The 19786-nt window shown below is 35.3% G+C and overlaps 1 protein-coding gene across 7 annotated transcripts in view; it reads right to left on the minus strand.

The window, feature by feature from the left end:
• CSMD3 (CUB and Sushi multiple domains 3) overlaps window positions 1–19786 on the minus strand; it is a 1172992-nt gene that overhangs the window by 802392 nt on the left and 350814 nt on the right. For all 7 annotated transcript variants that reach the window (XM_070630871.1, XM_070630869.1, XM_070630875.1 and 4 more), the window contains exon 5: window positions 11314–11521. In XM_070630871.1, coding sequence (XP_070486972.1) covers window positions 11314–11521 — 208 coding nt within the window. The remainder of the gene's footprint in view (window positions 1–11313; window positions 11522–19786) is intronic.

A 19786-nucleotide genomic window follows, 5' to 3' on the forward strand; every position in this document is an offset into this window, starting at 1 on the left:
TGAATATTTATAATTTATCCAGAGCTTCAAAAGGCATTTCTACTAAACATAATGGTTTTACTTATGCTCATTAAGAATATCAGCATCTGAAAAAGACCTTGAAAAATTAGGTGTTTATTTTTAAAATATGACATTGTCTAGTCTTTCCTTGAGTGATATTCTACTCCTTTAGCAAATTGGAAGTATGACTTGAATTTCTTTGATAACTAAATTTCCAGTTTGAATCAGCATCCTTTTGAGAATTTTAATGAACTCTAATTTAACTGAAAATGTTGCTTAGAAAACAAAACAAGTTACAAAAACCCTTTCCCAATTACAGATCCTTTATAATTTAACATTTAATACATGTCGTTTTTTCTTTTCCATCTCCAAGACACTTAGGGTTTAAATCTATTATTTCCAGAGAAACTACACAACACATTCTGCATCATGAGGCAAGACTTGAGAGGGAGAAAAATCTTTGTTCTTTTTCTTAAAACTTCAACCTGATTAGAGAACAGACAGGTTTGTAACTTTCCTTGATATGCTATAAACTACACACATTGGGATCTAATTTCAGGTGGAGGTAAGTTTCTCTTCAACCACTGGAGCAAATGTTTCAGGCTGATTTCAGCAGATTTCAATTGCCGATAATTTCCCCACAAGACTGGGATTAGCGATTAAATTTCAAGCCAGCTGAGCACACATCTTAATATTGAACATTAAGCATGTCTTGTCCTTGATAACTCCCTGAGTCATGACTCTTTGAGGGAATATCTTGGTGTCCTATTGTTCTTTTCAGCTACTTCCACTCTCTCATCTCAAGAGAAAATTTTCACTCAACGTGACCCTTTCTTCTTCCTCTGCTCTTATATTGTTTTTTTGGTTATAGTATTCCTGGAAAAATTTAGTAATCTTTTATCTTACTCTTAGCCAATCCTTGCTATGCCAAAAGAGATTTTTAGTCATTCACTTAAGCCTAAATAAACACAATTGTTTCTCTAAAAAAATTCTGAACTAAGCTCTTTTTTTATCATTTCCCCAAAAGAATTCTGGACTGAGAATTATAAATTCTCATAAATTATATACTCTAGGTGATAAAGTTTATGATATTGAATACTGGCATGTTATCTTCTCTAAAGTTAAACAAAAGTACAATTGTCTTGAACACATGAATGAAAAAACCAAAAATATATTTTACTTCATGAGAGAGAATAAATGAAAATTGATTTTTAAATACCCATTATTTTCAAATATAGAGATGCTGAATGTTATTATAATTGCCTGGTTTTATGTGGCTGAAGTCTCCATGCCTTCTTTTATCATACCCTTTCTAATTTGACTTTGCAGCTTCTCCCAAGAGTCTGTCATCTGCTTCTTCTTGAAGGGAAAAATTCATGTCAGTTGCAAGATTCATTCTCTCTACTGTTCCATGCTTAATCCAGGAAACAAACCAATAAAGAATAAGAAAAGACCTGCCTTTCCTAATCATTATGACTGTTGACTGTATTTAAAATATGTAGGTTAACGTAGGAAGGTATGTTGAACAGGAAATGAATGTTCAGCAAAAAGATTAGAGTCACTGAAGCAGAGAGAGGCATTGCAGAGAAATGTGACTTATAAACAGTCTTTCACTGCTCATTCAGAAGAACTGAGTTCAAAATAGGTCCCAAGGTTTAACTTTTATGCTTTCATTTGTATATAAATAACTCTACATGAATTAACTAATTATGTTGGAATCTGTGGCATCAAAGCACTTTTGGGATAAAAATTTGCCTATAAGAGTTTTTGAGGAACACAAAACCATTTGCTGTATAAGGGGAATTAATCAAGTTAAGCATAGGCTAGTTTTATGAAAATTATTATGTTAAAGGAGGGAGAGTTACAGAAAATGACTTTCAAAAGTATGGTTAAATCAAGAATTATAGTTTCACTTTATTTAACTAGAATGAAATCATTCAGAAAAATATCCCATTCAAATGAACAAATCTGACATATTTCAAAGTTTATAAAAAAATTCAATCTAAGATATTTGAGTATTAGAAACATATACCAGTAGATGATAACGTATGTATTATTAAAACCTTATATTTTACAATATTCTACTGATTTTTAGATTCTCAATTAGCATTTCTTTTTATTCAAACTCTAAGCAATAAAAGGTTTATACTAACTTATAGATAAAAGTTATGGATAAAAACCAGTGTGCTTAGAAGAGGTAAACTCCATTGAAGTCACTCCTTCCCTCTCCAGGTTGTGTGTGTCTACCAATACCTTCAACCTCCTTCTCCATCGTCCTAACATCCCACAACCCAGCAATGCCATCACTTGCTTTTTTATACTTGCATCTAAGTTGGTAAGCAGTGTTGTAGAAATATGTAAGTTCATCGATTGTTGTCACTACAATCTCATATTGTAAAATTCCAAGTGAATTCAAAATAATGCCCAGCAATCCTTCGACTTCCCTAGTTGTTCGTTTGTTTTCCCACTCTCCGCTGAAGATATTTCAAATAATCCCACTTCTCAAATATTCTAACCTATCTCCTGCCCTCACTTTCAGCAGATGACCTTGCTTCTTTCATCAGGGAAAAAACAGAAACCACCAGAAATAACGTATTTCAATTTCTTGTCACTATACTTATAAACTGAAAAGCAGATAAAATCTCTGTTCTTTCACACTTTTCTCCTCTCAAAATAGAGTGGTGTCTCCTCCTAGCTAAGGCTAAGTCACAGGTTAATAAACTGCAGAAAAATGAATATGACAAGCACTAGAGTTTATGATGAAATTTAAGAAAAAAAGACGAAGAGAGTAAGCAAGAAGAATACCGAAGTTTAGAGTTTCAAGGTTGTAGTGGCTCTCGGTAATATTCATGGGAGTATTTTATTAAAGTAGAGAAGAGGTAAGGAGAGCAAGGAATTACGAAAGTGCATACTGGGACTTCCTCATGGATAATAGTGACAAGATGTTGTTTGATTTCTATGGATTAAATAAAATCATGAAATTAGTCACATATTTCATATAGGAGCTTTGGTTTAACTTTAGAGATTTGTACAGTTTTATAGTCTTTATAAAAGATCACAGAAGATTAAAAAAAAGTGGAATCAGAGAAGAATTTTTTTTCCTTTGAAGTTTAAACATATTTGTGATTAGTGCATTCCGTAATTAAAATATTTTACATAGGTAAATGAGTTTCTTAAGTTTAAAAAACGAACAGGCATTCTATTACTTCTATGGATATAGGTATTCTTTAGAAATACAATTTATTTAATGAAGATGTAACAATAAATTAAGTTCTGGTTCTTAAAGATATAAAAACACCACTAAATGACTTTTCTTCTCCACGCTAACAATTAGACGATGACTTCAAATCTGTCACTATTAACCACATACATAATATGTAGTATATAATATACATACATAATGCATACATAACATAAATAAACACGAAAATTATATATTTTTATTATATATATAATTGGTTTTACTTCAAAGATGTGAGGGACATCTAACAACTAATATTTTTGTACCTTAAAAAACCAGAGATGAAATATTTTTCATTTAAATCAGAGTGGTCTGTTAGAAAACTTTGAAAATGCTTCACTCAGTAATCACCTGATTTATGTGTTAATTCTGGTTTCATCTATTATGTAATTCAATGTTTCATGGATGAGTGAGACTTACATACATTGTTAACTCTTCTTACTACACTGCCAAATAGGTTTTCCTTCAGGCAGAAAAAATATATTTAAAGATACTAAAAATGGTAGATTAACCATACTAGGCAATCTCAGATATCTAGAAGAATTTCTAACTTTTTGGAACAAAATTATATTTAGGCATCAACACAATCTATAATAGCAACTTCAGGCTATATTTAAAAACATTAATCCATACTATGATATTTATATGGCAAGATTCAGGTTTTTAAAATTTCTTACTTATATACAGCATATTTTTGTAAGAAAGGCTTGGTTGTATGAATATTTTTGTAAGAAAAGCTTGGTTGTATGCATAATAACAAGAAGTACTTTTATCAAAGAGTACAGTGGAGCAAGTCTTAGGAGACCTCAATTCTCATCTTGAATTTTCAAAACACACACTGAACCTCATGACTCATCTTCCTCAAAGGGGAAACTGGGCAGCTGGAACCTTAAAATCCTTTCTGGCTCTAATATCTTATCATTTTATGAGCACCCTATTTAATCGGTCTAAAGAGAGACAACCATCATGGAAGAAAGGATAAGGAAAATGTGGTATATACATACAAAGGAATGTTATTTAGCCTTAGAAAAGAAGGAAATTCTGCCGTAATTGACAACATGGATAAACCTTGAAGACATTATGCTAAGTGAAATAAGCCAGTCACAGAAGGACAAATACTGCATGATTCCCCTTATATAAGGTATCTAAAATAGTCAAACTCATAGAAGCAAATAGTAAAATGGGTCTTTGCCAGAGGATAAAGGGAGGAAGAAATGAAGAGTTGCTATTCAACAGTTTAAAGTTTCAGTTATACAAGATAAATAAGTTCCAGAGATCTGCTGTATAACATTATGCCTACCTTGAACAGTACTGTATTATACACTTAAAATTTTGTTAAGAGGGTAGATCTCTTGTTAAACGTTCTTACCCCAATTAAAAAAAAGGGTAATTCAAAATTATAGAATCATAATAGATATTTAATCAAGTTACTTTACCACTACGGATGAGTAGTAATATGTAGAACCATAGCTTCATTGCACATTTTAGTCTAATAACTGTTAGAAGAGAGCAAACAGCAGCACTAGTTTGCTCAGAATAAACTCACCCAAATTTTCATTTATAGATTGGTTATGGATTATTTTCGTTGATATTTCAAACAGAAACAAAGTAAAAGAATAATTATTAACATTGGAAAAATCACAAAGTCTTAAGATCACTGAAGCCATGGAAATTTATGCAAATTCCAAAGTAGAGTGAACAGAGAAAACCAGACAAAGGCTGGACTGATGCCAGCATGTATAGAAAGGATGAAGAAAGAAAAGCCACCCAAAAAAGAATCTAAAAAGTTATAGTCAGCGAATAATAAGAAAAGGTACAAGAAATGACTTCATACTTACAAGGGAAATGGATGTTCTAGAAAAGAGGAAACGATCAACAAGGTCAAATGTTGCAGATAAATCAAGTGAGTTAAGTATTAAAGTAGGAACTAAGATATCATCGGTCATTTTGGAAAAGGCAGTTCTAAAGAAATAGTAGGACAAACCAAGTTACAGCTATTTGAACAATGATCAGTCAGGGAGTAAAAACTGATGGTGTAGAAGAGAATTTAGAAAATTGTGGGTATGACACTCTTTAGTAGGTGAGAATGGATAGGATCTACCACACAAATGGAGGAACTAGCTTTAGATCAGTCAGCCTACAACAGAAATTTGTATGACTTAATTTATCAGTTTAAATTTAAATGTTTAGCATTATTTTAACCATGCAATAAATATAAAGAAATGTGCATAAATAATTTAAATAAACCAGAAAATAAACTATGTACTTGAAGCTGGGTACTGGAGAGCTACTGCACATATTCAATAAGAACATGCGCGCCTTTTGACCTTGTTATGAATCTTGTCAATTTGTGGTTTTCTTGTTTAACTTGAGGGGTGACTGAATCTTGAGGATTTGTGAGCTTGTTTTGCAGGAGAAAGAGAATGCCTTCAGGGAGGTTGCCCTCACCAGATGGCTGGCCCCCTATAGCTGTTGCAGATTGCCCAGGGGCTTATCAGGAGTGACCCCTTTGTTTCTCCGAAGCTCCTCCTGCCCAGCCCCTGAGCTCTATAAAACCTCCCTGCTTTTTGCTCTGGTTATGGCGGACTTGGGGAACCCACGCTCCCACCTTGCTGTCTTGGCAAACTCAAATGGGGCCTTTCTCCATCTCTAAGCGTGGATGTCTCTGTTTGGCTTGCTGGACATTGGGCACACGAACTTGAGATTAAGAAGTTCAGTATCATACTTTCTTGCATTTTTAATTTGAATAAAACTAAACAAATTTTCCTGTTATATGATCTGAATGATGTTTTCATGAATATTCTGATTTTGACAACTGTATTCATTTCCTTGACTTTAGCCAACATTTTATTTTTTATGACATCTAATTCTCACTCCTATTTCAGTCTCTTTGTATAATTAAATTACACATTTCCAACTTCTGAGGGGACATGTTCTGTGGAAATCCTGCTTAACCAACCCTACACCTTACAAAATGAACTCAATTTTTTTCGGTTCCAGTATATTAACATGCCTTCCTAACCTTTCTATTATTGTTTATGTCTTTTCTGTCATCTAATACGAAAAGTTACAATATAGACTCCTTTATTACTGTCTGTGATAGTCAATCACTCATTCCTCTTAGTTCTAGTCTTTGATAACACGTCTTTGCTCTTTTACTGCTATACGCGGAGCTTCCAAACTGATTAAACTCCTTGTAACCCCTGTCATGGATTAGGCCCCCACCTGATCTTTTAATCTTCATCTTCTTGTTCTGCTTCATTCTACAGTTACTACAAGTTTTTCCTCTTTCCCAAACACAAAATTCCTTTCATCACAGTAATCAATGACCTCCATATTACTAAATCCAATTTCAGAACACATTTTATCAGCCTATCATCAGCATTTGACAAAATTGATCAGTTCCTTCTCCTTGATATATTTTCTTCTTTTAGCTTGCAGGAAAGCACACTCTCTTGGTTTTCCTATCTCATTAACTCTCTTTTTCAAACTCTTTCACTAGTTTCTTCTAGCTTTGCCAATGTTTTAGTGTTGGAGTGCCCCAGGACTCAGTACTTAGTCTTTTCCTCTCTCTCTTTTTTTTAAATTTAATACTCACTTCCAGTTAGAAACTTCCAGATTTAGATCTCTATCCCACACTTTGAATTCTGAACTAAGATGTGTATAACCAACTGCCTCCTTGAAATCTTCACCAGAATGTTTATTAGCCATCTAAAACTCAACATGTTCAGCATTAAGCTCCAGATCATCTCTCCAAAAATGCTTCATCTATAGTCTTCCCAATATTACTTAATGGATACTGTATCCCCCCAGTTCTTCAGGCCAAAAACCTTAGAGCCGTCCTTGTCTCCTCTTTTTCTTGAGTTTCACATCTCATCACTTACGAAATTCTCTTAAATTTATCTTGAAAATATATCAATTTCCCATCACCTCCACTGCTATTTCCTCATCCTAACAATTATAATATCTTACCTAGATTACTGCAAATAATGTCTATTTTTCTACCTTTCCTTCCTAGAGTTTGTTCCCCACGTGGCAGCCGGAGTGATTCCTTAAAGTCTGATCACTATTGTGCTCAAAACCCTTTAATGACTTCACATTTCACCTAGATTAAAAGCCAAATTTAGGTCCTGAGCTGGACTCATTAATTCTCTTTCTCTTCTACTACTTTCCCCTGTAGCAATTCTTCTGTAGCCACAATGACTCCTAGCTGTTTCTTTAACACAATGAGGCCCTCTAGACTATGTATTTTGCTTAGATTTTATTCCTGCCTAGAATGCTCATTGCTGAGATATCTGCTTGGCTAGCTCCCTTACTTTCTTCAAGACTTTGCTCAAATCTCAACTTCTCAATTAGGAAAGCTACGTTCCCATCACCCAACTACTGTTCTCCTGACCTCTCTTACCCTACTCCACCTTTTCTTTCTTATCACTCTTTAGACAAAGTGTAATATTACCTTATTCATATTAGTTATTGTTTATTGTCTTTTTCCCCTGATAGGATATAAGTTCTGCAGGAGCAAGCCTCTCTGCCATTTTGGTCACTGATGCATTTAGGACAATGCCAGCCATGTAGTAGATACCCAATAAGTAATTGCTGAATGAACACTGAATGTATAAAATTCTAGTAAGAACCCAAACAGATTGTTTGAAAAAAACTTTAAAGAGTATCTAATTCAACTCTCCATTAAGGGATTTGTAAACAAGGCAGTATCTAGTTACTTCCAGCTCCTTCTCCCTGCCATAGCACCTAAGCAGATTATGCCAAATAATATTAGAGTTGAAAGAAGCATTGGATGTTGCAGATGAGGAACTGAGATCTAGGAAGGTGACATAACTTACCCAGTTTCATCTATCAACAAAAAGTCAAAGCTGAAACTAGAATTCAAGTTTCTTTATGCTATGTCATTTTTCACTGCACTGCCATGGAATCAGTTGACATTCACCATGTCTGATAAAGTTTTATCATCCAGTAATAATTGAGTGGATCCAGTGCATTCCCATTGGATCATGCAGTGGTGCTGCTGACTGTTGTTTAACAAATAAGAACTTAATAATTTAGCATATACAGCTTGCAAGAAAGGCAGTGGCTAACTGTTAACATTCTCTGTGCAGCACAATTTTTGGGCTGGCTTCATCTATGTTGCCCAAGTCAAACGCAAGCTACAGTAAACCTGTCTCACTGCCTGAACTTCAGAAACAAAATTATTATGTGTAGTAGCCAGTGGCAAGCTCACAGTTCCTCAAGGAGGGACCTGAAGCCAAAGAAACCATTTCTAATTTTAATCAAAAGAATGTGAATGTTTCCCCTATTCACATTTCTCTTTTGAACTCTATTATGAATTGAAAATGTTATATGAGCAATGCATACTCATAAGAACGAACTAATGTAATGCCACTTGAATTAAAATGTCTCATTTTCAGGACAGTATCTTTAAAATGATACAATGACATTAAAGGATCTAAAAGGATTAGAGGGCCAGGACTAGATTGAAAGTTTTATTTTAATTATTCACAGATAATTTTATGCATCAATTCTGTAACAATTAAAAGGAATGCTGTTTTATGATATTTAAGTGATATATACAATATTATTAATTTACTAACACTACATATCTTTAAATTGGCAGTTATAGAAATATAATATAGTTTGGGCATTTGTATCATTTTCTTGAAAAGTGCCAAATGACCTCGTTGAAGTTATATAACCAAGATTTTGACAAGTCTACCTAAACATTTGCTGTAACACTAATTTAAAAAGACAGTAAAACAATGGATTTCTTAGTTGCTATTTTCTTCCTGAGGAAGAGGGAAATAAAAGTGGCCCAGTGTCATTTAAGGAGAAAATGGAGTGAAGAGAAATTTGTGGATCTGATGCTATTATTGGACAAGCTACAATGTCCTAGAAACTCGGAAACACACAAATAGATGTTCTTATAGCTAAGAAACCAACAAATCATTTCTAAAAATGCTTAATCTGAAAAGGGAAAGTGACTAAATGAACATAAATGGGAATATTATGATCTCCAGAGTAAATGTGTTAGACTTGGTTTCTAGAGTTCAGTGGTAACAAAGGAACAGATGCTACAAAACATTTTTTAATTCCCTTCATTATATCTAGTAGTCAAACATGTTTCAAGTTTAAAAGCTTCTATTTTTAAAGAGATCACTCGCATACCAAAAGATATAATTATTGGAAAATTCATGGCATTATCATCCACTTTGGTATGACTCAAATACGTATGATTGTAGAAGTAGCAATTTCTAAAACATATCTTTAATTTCTCTATCATTTTAAACCATGTTTCTGCTGGGTTTCATTGCACCCGAGCATGAACTTATCATGGGAAGAGTTAAATTTATAAACCCTGATTATTGAAGGCCTGAAGGTAGAAAAAAATACAAACAAAAACCAAAGTGAATATAGCTAAGTGTGTTATTTTTATCTTATCTTAAAAGGTATGTACTAAGATGATAGAAACACTTGTTACTTTCGCTGAAGCCCAGCCAATGATAAATAGATCTTTTTAAAAAAAATTTACCTAGTGTTCATTCGGCAGCAGTCCACAATGTTGTCTATTCTTTCTTCTTCACACTTTTCTTATCTGTGTGATACCTTATTCCCTTAGATTTCCTCCTGCCTCTCTGAATGTACTTGCTCAGTCTTCTTTGCTGGATCATCCTCTTAAGCCTGGGTCTTATATGCTGTTGATGCTCAGACTCAGTCCTAGCACTCCTCTTGTCTTCTCATTCCTTTCTGTCTCAATCTAGCCAATATTATTGATGCCTATTCATTCAATTACCACCAATATCAACCACATACCAGTAATGCTTCTACTCAGAGCTCCTGAATCATATGTAGTTGTCTATTAGATGCCTTTAATAGCATGTCCCAAAGAGACTTCAGACTAAATATACTTAAAACAAATTCACTATTCATAGCATTCCTACTCCAAACTTGACCTTCCTTCAACATTTTCCAACTCAGTGAATCTCTCACTGCCTTGACCAATTTGTATAAGTCAGAAAATGATGTTTGGTTTGAACAACTCTTTCTTTATCACTCCTCAATCCACTACAAAGCCCTTTGCATTATACCTCCTAAATGTCTCTCAACTCTTTCTACTTCTTTATCTTCATCAATACCATCCTAATCCAAGCTACCAAGATTTTTTCTTGGATTACAGCAATCACCTCTTAAATGATCTTTCTGCAGCTAATCGTGTCCCACTACAAGTCAATGTTTACACTTCACTAAGAATAATCATTTGAAAATTCAAACCCCTTCACATAATTGCGCTTGATAAAACACTCTAATAAATTCCCTTATCAAATCCTTTACAAGGCGTAAAAGACCCTCCCTAGTTTAGTGTTTACCTATTTCTTCACTTTACCAATCTCATCACTCTTCACTCAGTTACTGATTCATAATCTACCTTACACTTCAGTGATATCAGTGCATTCAAATTTTTAAATAGCTTAAAGAAACATTTTCTTTTAAAAATATTATACCCTAAAATTATGTTCTGACAACTCTGCAGTTTTCATGAGACCAGGTTGAGTCTCTAAAGAAATAGACCATACTCACCCAGACCATAGTGTTTAATTTTTGCCTTCAGATAACAGGGTGCATAAAATTTCTATCTACAAAAACAAAGGCAAATTACTTACAAAACTATTCAATTAATTTGAAAGGAACCACCAAGTATGGACTGGGATGATAAGAAATACAGTTAGATAAGAAACACAATCTGATTAAACCTAGACTACATTAGGAACAACTTTTATTCCCTTACACAAATTTTGATAAAGTCATAATACTTTTCATTGATTGAGTGATAAAGAAATACTGATGGAAAGCTTTCAAAATTTCAATCTATTTGATACATCAGTATCCCAAAGTGCAAACATATTCCTCAGCTCTGACAGCTGCCCCTTAACAATTTTTCTTAACTGTAATTTCTTATAAAAAACCTAAACCTTTAAATAACCAAACCCACATACAGCTGTTCTTTGAGCCCCAGTCTGCCTCAGGCAATGACACCAATGCTGAGTTAGAAGCTATCTACTTACCATATTGTAGGTGGCTCAGAACCTTCTATTTCTAAATAATCATACTTTTCTTCCATCTGGAAATCTGTAAATATGAGTGAAATCGTGTCCCCAGGCTCTGCTACAATAGTCCAAGTGCAATCAGCATTGTTATGGTACTCATTAGGAAAACTAGGACTTGATATGATGCCACTGGATCCTCTCATTGTTCCTCCACACGCATCTTCAGCTGTCAAAACAAGAATGAGATGTTCAGTTACCAGTCATAAAGAGAAATGCAATTAAAGCAACTCTGTTAACATTTTTGGATAAAAATAACAGTCCAAATGTTGTGATATCAAGTGTATATTATACTAATAAAGATTAAATAAAATCAGAAATCCATGAAAAAACTTTAAGCACATATATAAACATAAACTGTAACTTGACAATTTTATAACCATTGTTTGAAGTAGCACTGAAAGTAAGTAAAAGTCTACATTCCAATTAGATCTTAGGATAACAGAACCAAGATTTCTTTTCATTGATTGGTTGATGAGTGAGTAAAACAAAAGAAACATCATTAGTAAGGTCTCTGATGGGAAATCTTTAATCACTTTGTGCATGTTTATGGTAGGGCTGAGCTTTATTTTTATTTTGTAAATGTTTGTATATACAAACTGAAGAAACAATTTAAGAGAGAATATAATATAATTTTTGTCAATGGCATGTCTCAAAAGCTATTGAAAATGTTTGTGGAAATGCAATTTAAATAAAAATGAATCACTTATCCAGGAAACTTTAATTATAGAGAAATAATATAGTAACTAATATATCTTTGGTAATATACTCCCTATGACTCCGTCAAACAATGTAAATATATCTTGCTAGGTATTCATATGATACATGCATACAGAATATTATAAATAAATTTTCTACTAACTTTACATTTGGATCTGTGGTTCTCATTTTCCAAACAGGGGTCACAGATTCTATACCAGTCTACTTTTATTTATTTATTTTTGCAAGGAAGATTCACCCTGAGCTAACATCCATTGCCAATCTTCTTGTTTTGCTTGAGGTAGACCAGCCTGAGCTAACATCTGTGCCAATCTTCCTCTATTTTGTATGTGGGATGCCTCCACAGCATGGCTGATGAGCAGAGCAGGTCTGCACCCAGGATCCAAACCTGTGAACCTAGGTCACCAAAGTGGAGTATGTGGAACTTCAATCACTTGGCCACAAGGCCAGCCCCACATGAGTCTACTTTTGACTAATGGTGTATGCTAACAGAGAGGTTATTACATGACCACCTATATTTAATGTGAAAATATGAGATAAAACTCATTTTATCAGAAATTGAAGCTATAAAATTTGTCTTTTTATAACACTATTTAGGCCAGTCAAGTTAATAGGTTACTAGTTTACTTGCGCAATAAATTGTCTCAAGATTTATGCTGTTGTCTTGAGCCACTCAGGGAATTCCTTCAATTCAAGTCCAGTGTTTGAGAAAAAGTCTGGCTCTATAATGACCAATTATTGTTTGAGGTAATGGCTAACACTCCACATAACCTTAATAAACAGAGATGGGCAGTATCCTGTTTAACTCCACAATGGGCAGGGAATAGCAAAATGCTTTGGTATTGGGAACAACTTTATTACTATATTGTATGTATCAAATAACATTAGCTTCTTTCTGCCACACTCTTTACCTAGTTAACTCTATAATTCATAAATTGAAAGCATAAATATATTAGTATTAAAAGATATTTTATTTTCATCAAACACCTTTGTAAATATGGCAAATATTTATTTTCATTGCATGCCTCTCTTTGTTTTTTTGGTGACGAAGATTTGCCCTGAGCTAACATCTGTTGCCAATCTTCCTCTTTTTTTGTGTGAGGTAGCCCTAAACTAACATCTGTGCTAATCTTCCTCTATTTTGTATGCGGGTCACCACTACAGCATGGCTGACCAGTGGTGTAGGTCTGTGCCCAGGATCCAAATCCATGAATCCCGGGTCACCGAAGTGGAGGGCACTGAACTTAACCACTGTGCTACAGGGCCAGCCCCCCTCTCTATTTTTTTAAGTTTGTTAAGTAATTAGAATGAACTAGTGGTCCTGTCTAGACTATGAGCCATATTACTACATTTTTGATTTGCCAGAACACACAGCGCTTTCCCTCAATACCTTAACTTTAACCTCTGGTAAACATGTCCTGCTCCTCCACATCCCCAACCACAAATTACATCTACTCTTTGTCATCTGAGTAACAACACCAAGGTTGAGTACTGCTTGGGAAATAAAATGTTATGCCATCATATATTTGTAGGGTAGCTGGTACAAAACCTATTCAAACCAGCTCTCTGAGCTATTTATTTCCCGGTCTATAGATAAAATTTCAGGCAGACACATGACATTTCAGTTCATGCTCAGAATAAAGAAAAAACTTCATTTGTTTCAGAAATCTGATTTCATCAATTAATATGTCCACTCCTGCATGCTCACAAAAAAACTGACTTCATTTGGGTTAAGGTTCTTTGCTCCTCCTAGAGTGAGCTTGTGGCCCATGGGGCAGAGGCGTGATAGAGAAGTGGGTTCTTTTTCTTTGTTTTCCCCCCTAGTATTTCTGTTCTTCCACTCCTACTCACTGAGCACTCTGTGATTCCTCCTGGAATTGGAAGGAGAAGGGATCAGGGGATGTGAATCCTCTTATTTGCCTGGCACTGATTTGGTACCAGTTTCCAAGGGCTTTGGCAGATGATTAAAGAAAGATGGTTCTTTTGTTCATGAGCCTTTTCATGGGATCCTCAGACATGTCCCAATCAGGTCCCTTGTTGTGGATGTGTATGTCTCTCCGGATGGCTGCTTACATTTTTCCCCTATACCAAGTGTACAGGATGGTGTACTTCCACCTTATTTCCAACTATGCCTCCTTATCTTTCCAGGTGTGCCTTTCAGGCAGGACCTAAGACAATTTCAAGCCAGAACTTTCTCACAAAGATCTGCATTTGCTCAAATGAAAACATGCCCCATTTATTCATCCTCTCTGGAAATGCAGCCCTCTAGGTTTACAACAAACGTTTAAATATTTCAGCCACAGTTTTAATAATAATACACTGTTCCCCCCAACCTCTAGGGCATACAAATCAATTTCTCTGCATGATCTCCTTGAAGTTCTTCAATCTAGGCTCACAAAAGAGAGTAATCACCTCAAATTCCTGACACATGAAATAGAGAGCAACTCTTAGAATAGCTCACTCCAGGAAAATTCTTATTTTACACCAAAATAACTTCAACTCAAAAGTATGAATGACTTGCACTTGAAAACAAGGACAGGAACTCAGATCTTCCAGAATTCAAACCAATGCTCTTGCCAATTCTTGTATCCAGTTCTTTGCTCAGCATTCCCATTTGATCTCTTTATTACTACAGAGACTATCATAGAATCAGTACCTGACAAAATTGTGAAATAGGTAAAGTTTGATTTTAGTACATGTTAGATATACAACATTTTGGCTAGGTGAACCTACTTGAATGCTAGAATCTTTGTATTCTGATTTGGCCCGGATTTAATGCAATATTTATAAAAACCAATACATTTTCCGTAATCATAGACTCTTATAGTAGAATGTATTACCTAAATAAAATTTTTTTATTTTATGCCAGAGTTAGAACAAGTGAAAGGCAGCATTAGAACAAACCATGAAACCCTTAAGTCTAGTGCTGTGCTCTTTCTTCTAAGTAACACTTCCTAGTCTTTGATCAAAGTGAGTTGGTACAAATATTGTCACTGATAAGATCTTCATTCCTTCAGCATCACTCTGTCTTGGCCACCCACCAGGCTTGCCTGTTTGATTAGCGTCATCTGCAACATCTTCTGTCCGACAATTCACAGAAAGGGCAGAGTTCAAAGAAGGTTGTTCAATAGAATAATTTTTCAACAGAATCAAGATACACATGAAATCATATTGGTAATTTGTATAACTTCTCTGTGAATTTTAAAATTTATTCATTTGGTTATCAGTTCAAAAATTATTCACTGAGATGTACTAAATAACAGGAGGAACGATGTTAGTCTCTCAGGCTACAATGATGACCAAAAGTTAGCATGATCTCATTCTATACAGTAGAGAGTAAGGCTCTAAACAAATGACAGAATAGACACATACAATTACATTTCTGTCAGGTACCATGAAGAAGGAGCATTTAGTACTGATATTGTATGTTTGGGACTTTGAACTAGTTAGGGAATTCAGGAACAAAGATGCTCTGATGAAGCAATGCTGTATTAGAAAACTGAAGGGCCAACAGTAAGCCTCAGTTAGATGAGAAGCATAAGCAAAAGTCTTCTGAGTGGGTATACTCTTTCACTAGAGGAAATGGGCACTCTTCAAACTGAAAGTGCTTTTGCCAAGATGCTGAGGGACTGTGAGGTACCAAATGAGGTCGGAATGGCAGCTAGGGACTATTCCTTGCTGCAACTTTCTGACAAGGCTACGGAATTTATTCAGAGCAATGGAAAATTATTGATGGGTTTTCAGCAGAGATGACAAGATTGAATTTGGGTTTAAAAAATTTCATTCTGGCTCCTCTGTGAAGATGAGAGAAGAAGAAGATAATAGAAGACACACACTAGGCAGCTGAATCAAGAGTTCAGGCAAACTTTTGCATGTCTTATTGCTTCCTACAGATAAACTATCTCTTTCTTATTCAGTATTTCAGCATATTTTTATCTCAATATCTTCAAAAGATTACTTTTGTCTTTGTAGGCATTTCAGAATAAATAGCATCATGGCAAGATAAATTAGAATACCTACCTTAGGCCAATTTTTAAGGACAATATTTCTTCATCTAAATGGTAAAGCAATGTGATTAAATATCTTAGACATCTCTTGAGGTTAACTAGAAGTTATGATGGCTTCAAAATGTAGTTACTTAATATATAAGGAATATTGTAAATAATAAAAAGGTTGGTGGTCCTCTACTCTTGTTCTAAGAAAAGTGTATAGGTTGTAAGATTTAAGGTGTAATTTTTTTCTATGCAGACATGTAGGCACATACACATAGGCTAGATGATGGCAAGTTGCACATTAAGAAGCTTGCAGAATTAGTCTGCTGCAAAACATGAAGAAAACAACCATTCAGCCAATGAAATCAATGAGGGCAATGTGGTCTTTTAAGAATAAGGATTTTTAGGGGCTGGCCTGGTGGCGCAATGGTTAAGTTCACACGTTCTGCTTCAGCAGCCCGGGGTTCGCTGGTTCGGATCCTGGGTATGGACATGGCACCGCTTGGCACGCCATGCTGTGGTAGGCATCCCACATATAAAGTAGAAGAAGATGGGCATGGATGTTAGCTCAGGGTCAGTCTTCCTCAGCAAAAAGAGAGGGATTGGCAGCAGTTAGCTCAGGGCTAATTTTCCTCAAAAAAAAGAATAAGGATTTTTTAAAAAAATTAATCCTGGTGACATCAGCAACATGGCAGAGGGAGCTGTTTCCTTTGTCTCTCCCCCTTCAAACTACATACAACTAAATGGACATTCATTGATGAGTGGAGGATATCCACACAGCCCATCAGGACACCTGAGAAAACTGTGCTGCTATACATCTGAAGATGGATGGACTACCCATGGGTAGATAGTGGAGATAGATGAGCATTCTCCAGGCCCAGGGAGCCCAGTACCTGTGTACGACTGCTCTCCTGACTGAAGCATTCATAGCACCACTGCAGCCCTGAGGGTGGGTGTACACCTCAGTGTGACCGTGGAAACAGGTGACAGGAGCCATGAGCTCCCATGTGATTGCTCTTTGGTCCAGTGGGAAAGCCCACAGTCCCAACACGGTCCCAGGGAGGGGCTCTGGCTTGGACCAAGTGGGAGGGCTCTGCCCGTTAAGCACAACAGCTGGTGTGATCTAGAAGCAGACCTAGGAGCAGACGCTAGCATATTTGCGGCCTGGTTGAACAAGCTCCTGGATGCTGCAAATGTCCACAGTACCAGTGCAGCCCCAAAGAGGGGAGCACATCTGGACGGGACTGTGGGAGCAGGTGGCAGCAGCCAGGAGCCCACACATGATTGCTTTCCCATTTGATGGAGATCCCAGAGGGACACTGCTATCCCAAGGAGTGGCCCAGGCTCAGACAGGCACATCTGACAGTGATCCTAGTGGGCTCAGATTACACAGCTCCCCAGTGGTAGCAGGTAGAAGCTGCATCCAAATACTATCTCTATGCGGAGGCACAAATCCATGCTGTCAAGCAGCATGAAAAATTATATTACACCTCCAGAGCAGAAGGAAAATGACAAGTACCCAGAAATCAATCCTGAAGGCACAGAAATTTATAATCTAAATGACAGAGAATTCAAAATAGCTGTCATAAAAAACTCAATGAGTTAAAAAGAAAATACAGATAGTTCAATGAAATTAGGAACAAATTTAATGAACAGAGAGAATTCTTCACAAAAGAGATTGAAACTATAAAGAAGAATCAATCACAAATGTTGGAGATGAAAAAAACAATGGATGAGAAAAAGAAAAATCTGGACTCCCTGAACAATAGAGCTGCTATAACAGAGAAACTAATCAGCAATCTTGAGGAAAGAAATATAGAAATGCTTCAGATGGAGGAGGAAAGAGAACTAAGGCTAAAAATAAATGAATAAATTCTCTGAGAAATATCTGACTCAATTAGGAAAAGCAACATAAGGATTATAGGTATTCCACAGGGAGACGAGAAGAAGAATGGAGCAGAAAGCTTGCTCAAAGAAATAATAGCTGAGAACTCCCCAAACCTGGGGAAGGAACAGGAAATATATGTGACAGAAGCCAACAGATATCCAAAGTATATGAACGTAAAAAGACCTTCTCCAAGGCATATAGTAGTAAAGCTGACAAAAGTCAATGATAAAGAAAATACATTAAGGGCAGCAAGGCAGAAGAAAATAACTTACAAAGGAACCCCTATCAGGCACACAGGCCAGGAGAGAGTGGAATGATATATTCAAAATTCTGAAAGACAAAAACTTTCAGCCAACAACACTCTTCTATCCAGTGAAAATATCCTTCAGGTCTGATGGAGAAGTAAACATTTTCCCAGATAAACAAAAGCTATGGGAGTTCAGCCCCACATGACCCTCACAACAAGAAATCATCAAGAAGACCCTCACACCTAAAAAGTTAATCCATTTGACTTGGTACTTATTCCAATAATCTGAGGGAAATATTATCAACTCCCTCTTAAGTTCTTAATGTAATCAAATCTATTGATTAAAAGCTATGTATGTTAAATTTAAAATGTTATTCAAATTAATTTTAATTATTTACAATATCATAAATCATCAAATAGCTCTTATTTCTATTATTTTAAATAGCTGAATTTCTGTAAACTTGGTAAACAATCTCCTTCAATCTCTTATCTATAAAGCAGGGAGAAAAGTCACAAAATAAAATAAAAATGAGACGTATATAAGAGCAAACATTAAGAAAAAAGTCCAATATTTTTCCACAAATGTATTTTTCCTACAATTAAATTTTATTTACTTTTAACTTCTGTGACACTTATTTAGATACTGAAAATACCTGACCTTGTTTTGGCTTTGTGTATGAGAACACACATTTCATTTAAGATATTGTAAATTGAAACTGCTCTAAAACGGGACAGTTAAAAAAAGCTTTAAAAACCACCTCAAACTGTTCTCTGTAAAACATCTTTTCAGATACTGATTTCATACTGTGCTCTGCCCTGCTATAAGTTCCTTCTGAAATAGGTTAGAGATGGGGGGCAAGGGTGATAAAAAATAAGCTTGTTTATCACAAAAGAGAAATAAACTGCAAACTGTGGAAGACGAGTATACTTGGTCTATTCCAGATGCTAAGCATTCAATCCAATCTCTGACTTTATCATGGGAAATTTTTCTGCAAATCTCCCTTGCTAAATCTCAACCTTCTATCAGCACTCAAGTGAATCTGACATCTATGTGGGGTTACTTGTTCCTTCCCAAGGCAGGCATCACTGTTGTCTACCTCTTAGACAAAATATTTAAATATTATACTCATTAATTATCCATTATATTACACAGACAGAGAAGCAGTTCCATTTGTATAGCTTTCCTTGTTTACATTTAATAGTTCAGCCTTATGTATCTTTGTGTTTAAAGAGAAACTCTTTTCTAATAGAGAATAAAAATTGAGCAACTGGGTAGTTAAATTGCACATCTTCTAGATTCCTACTTTATTGCACATTTCTCAAGGAACAACAAATACACTGTCCAACTTTTAAAGAAAATAGAAGTGAATTTTTGATGATTATTAAGTAAAATTAAAGTGTTCTCATCATTTTCATTTCTCAGTCCAGCTCCTTCAGCTCCTTTCATACTAAAACAGATAAAATTAAATTCATCTGAGAAACAGATTTATAACAAATAGAAGAAAAACATTCATCGTTTATCAAGATGAACATCTCATGCAAAGGGAAAGAAAGCCAAATATAATGTCATTTCAGTATTGAAGGCTT

This window comes from Equus przewalskii, chromosome 8 (assembly GCF_037783145.1).
Source record: "Equus przewalskii isolate Varuska chromosome 8, EquPr2, whole genome shotgun sequence".
NCBI lineage: Eukaryota > Metazoa > Chordata > Mammalia > Perissodactyla > Equidae > Equus > Equus przewalskii.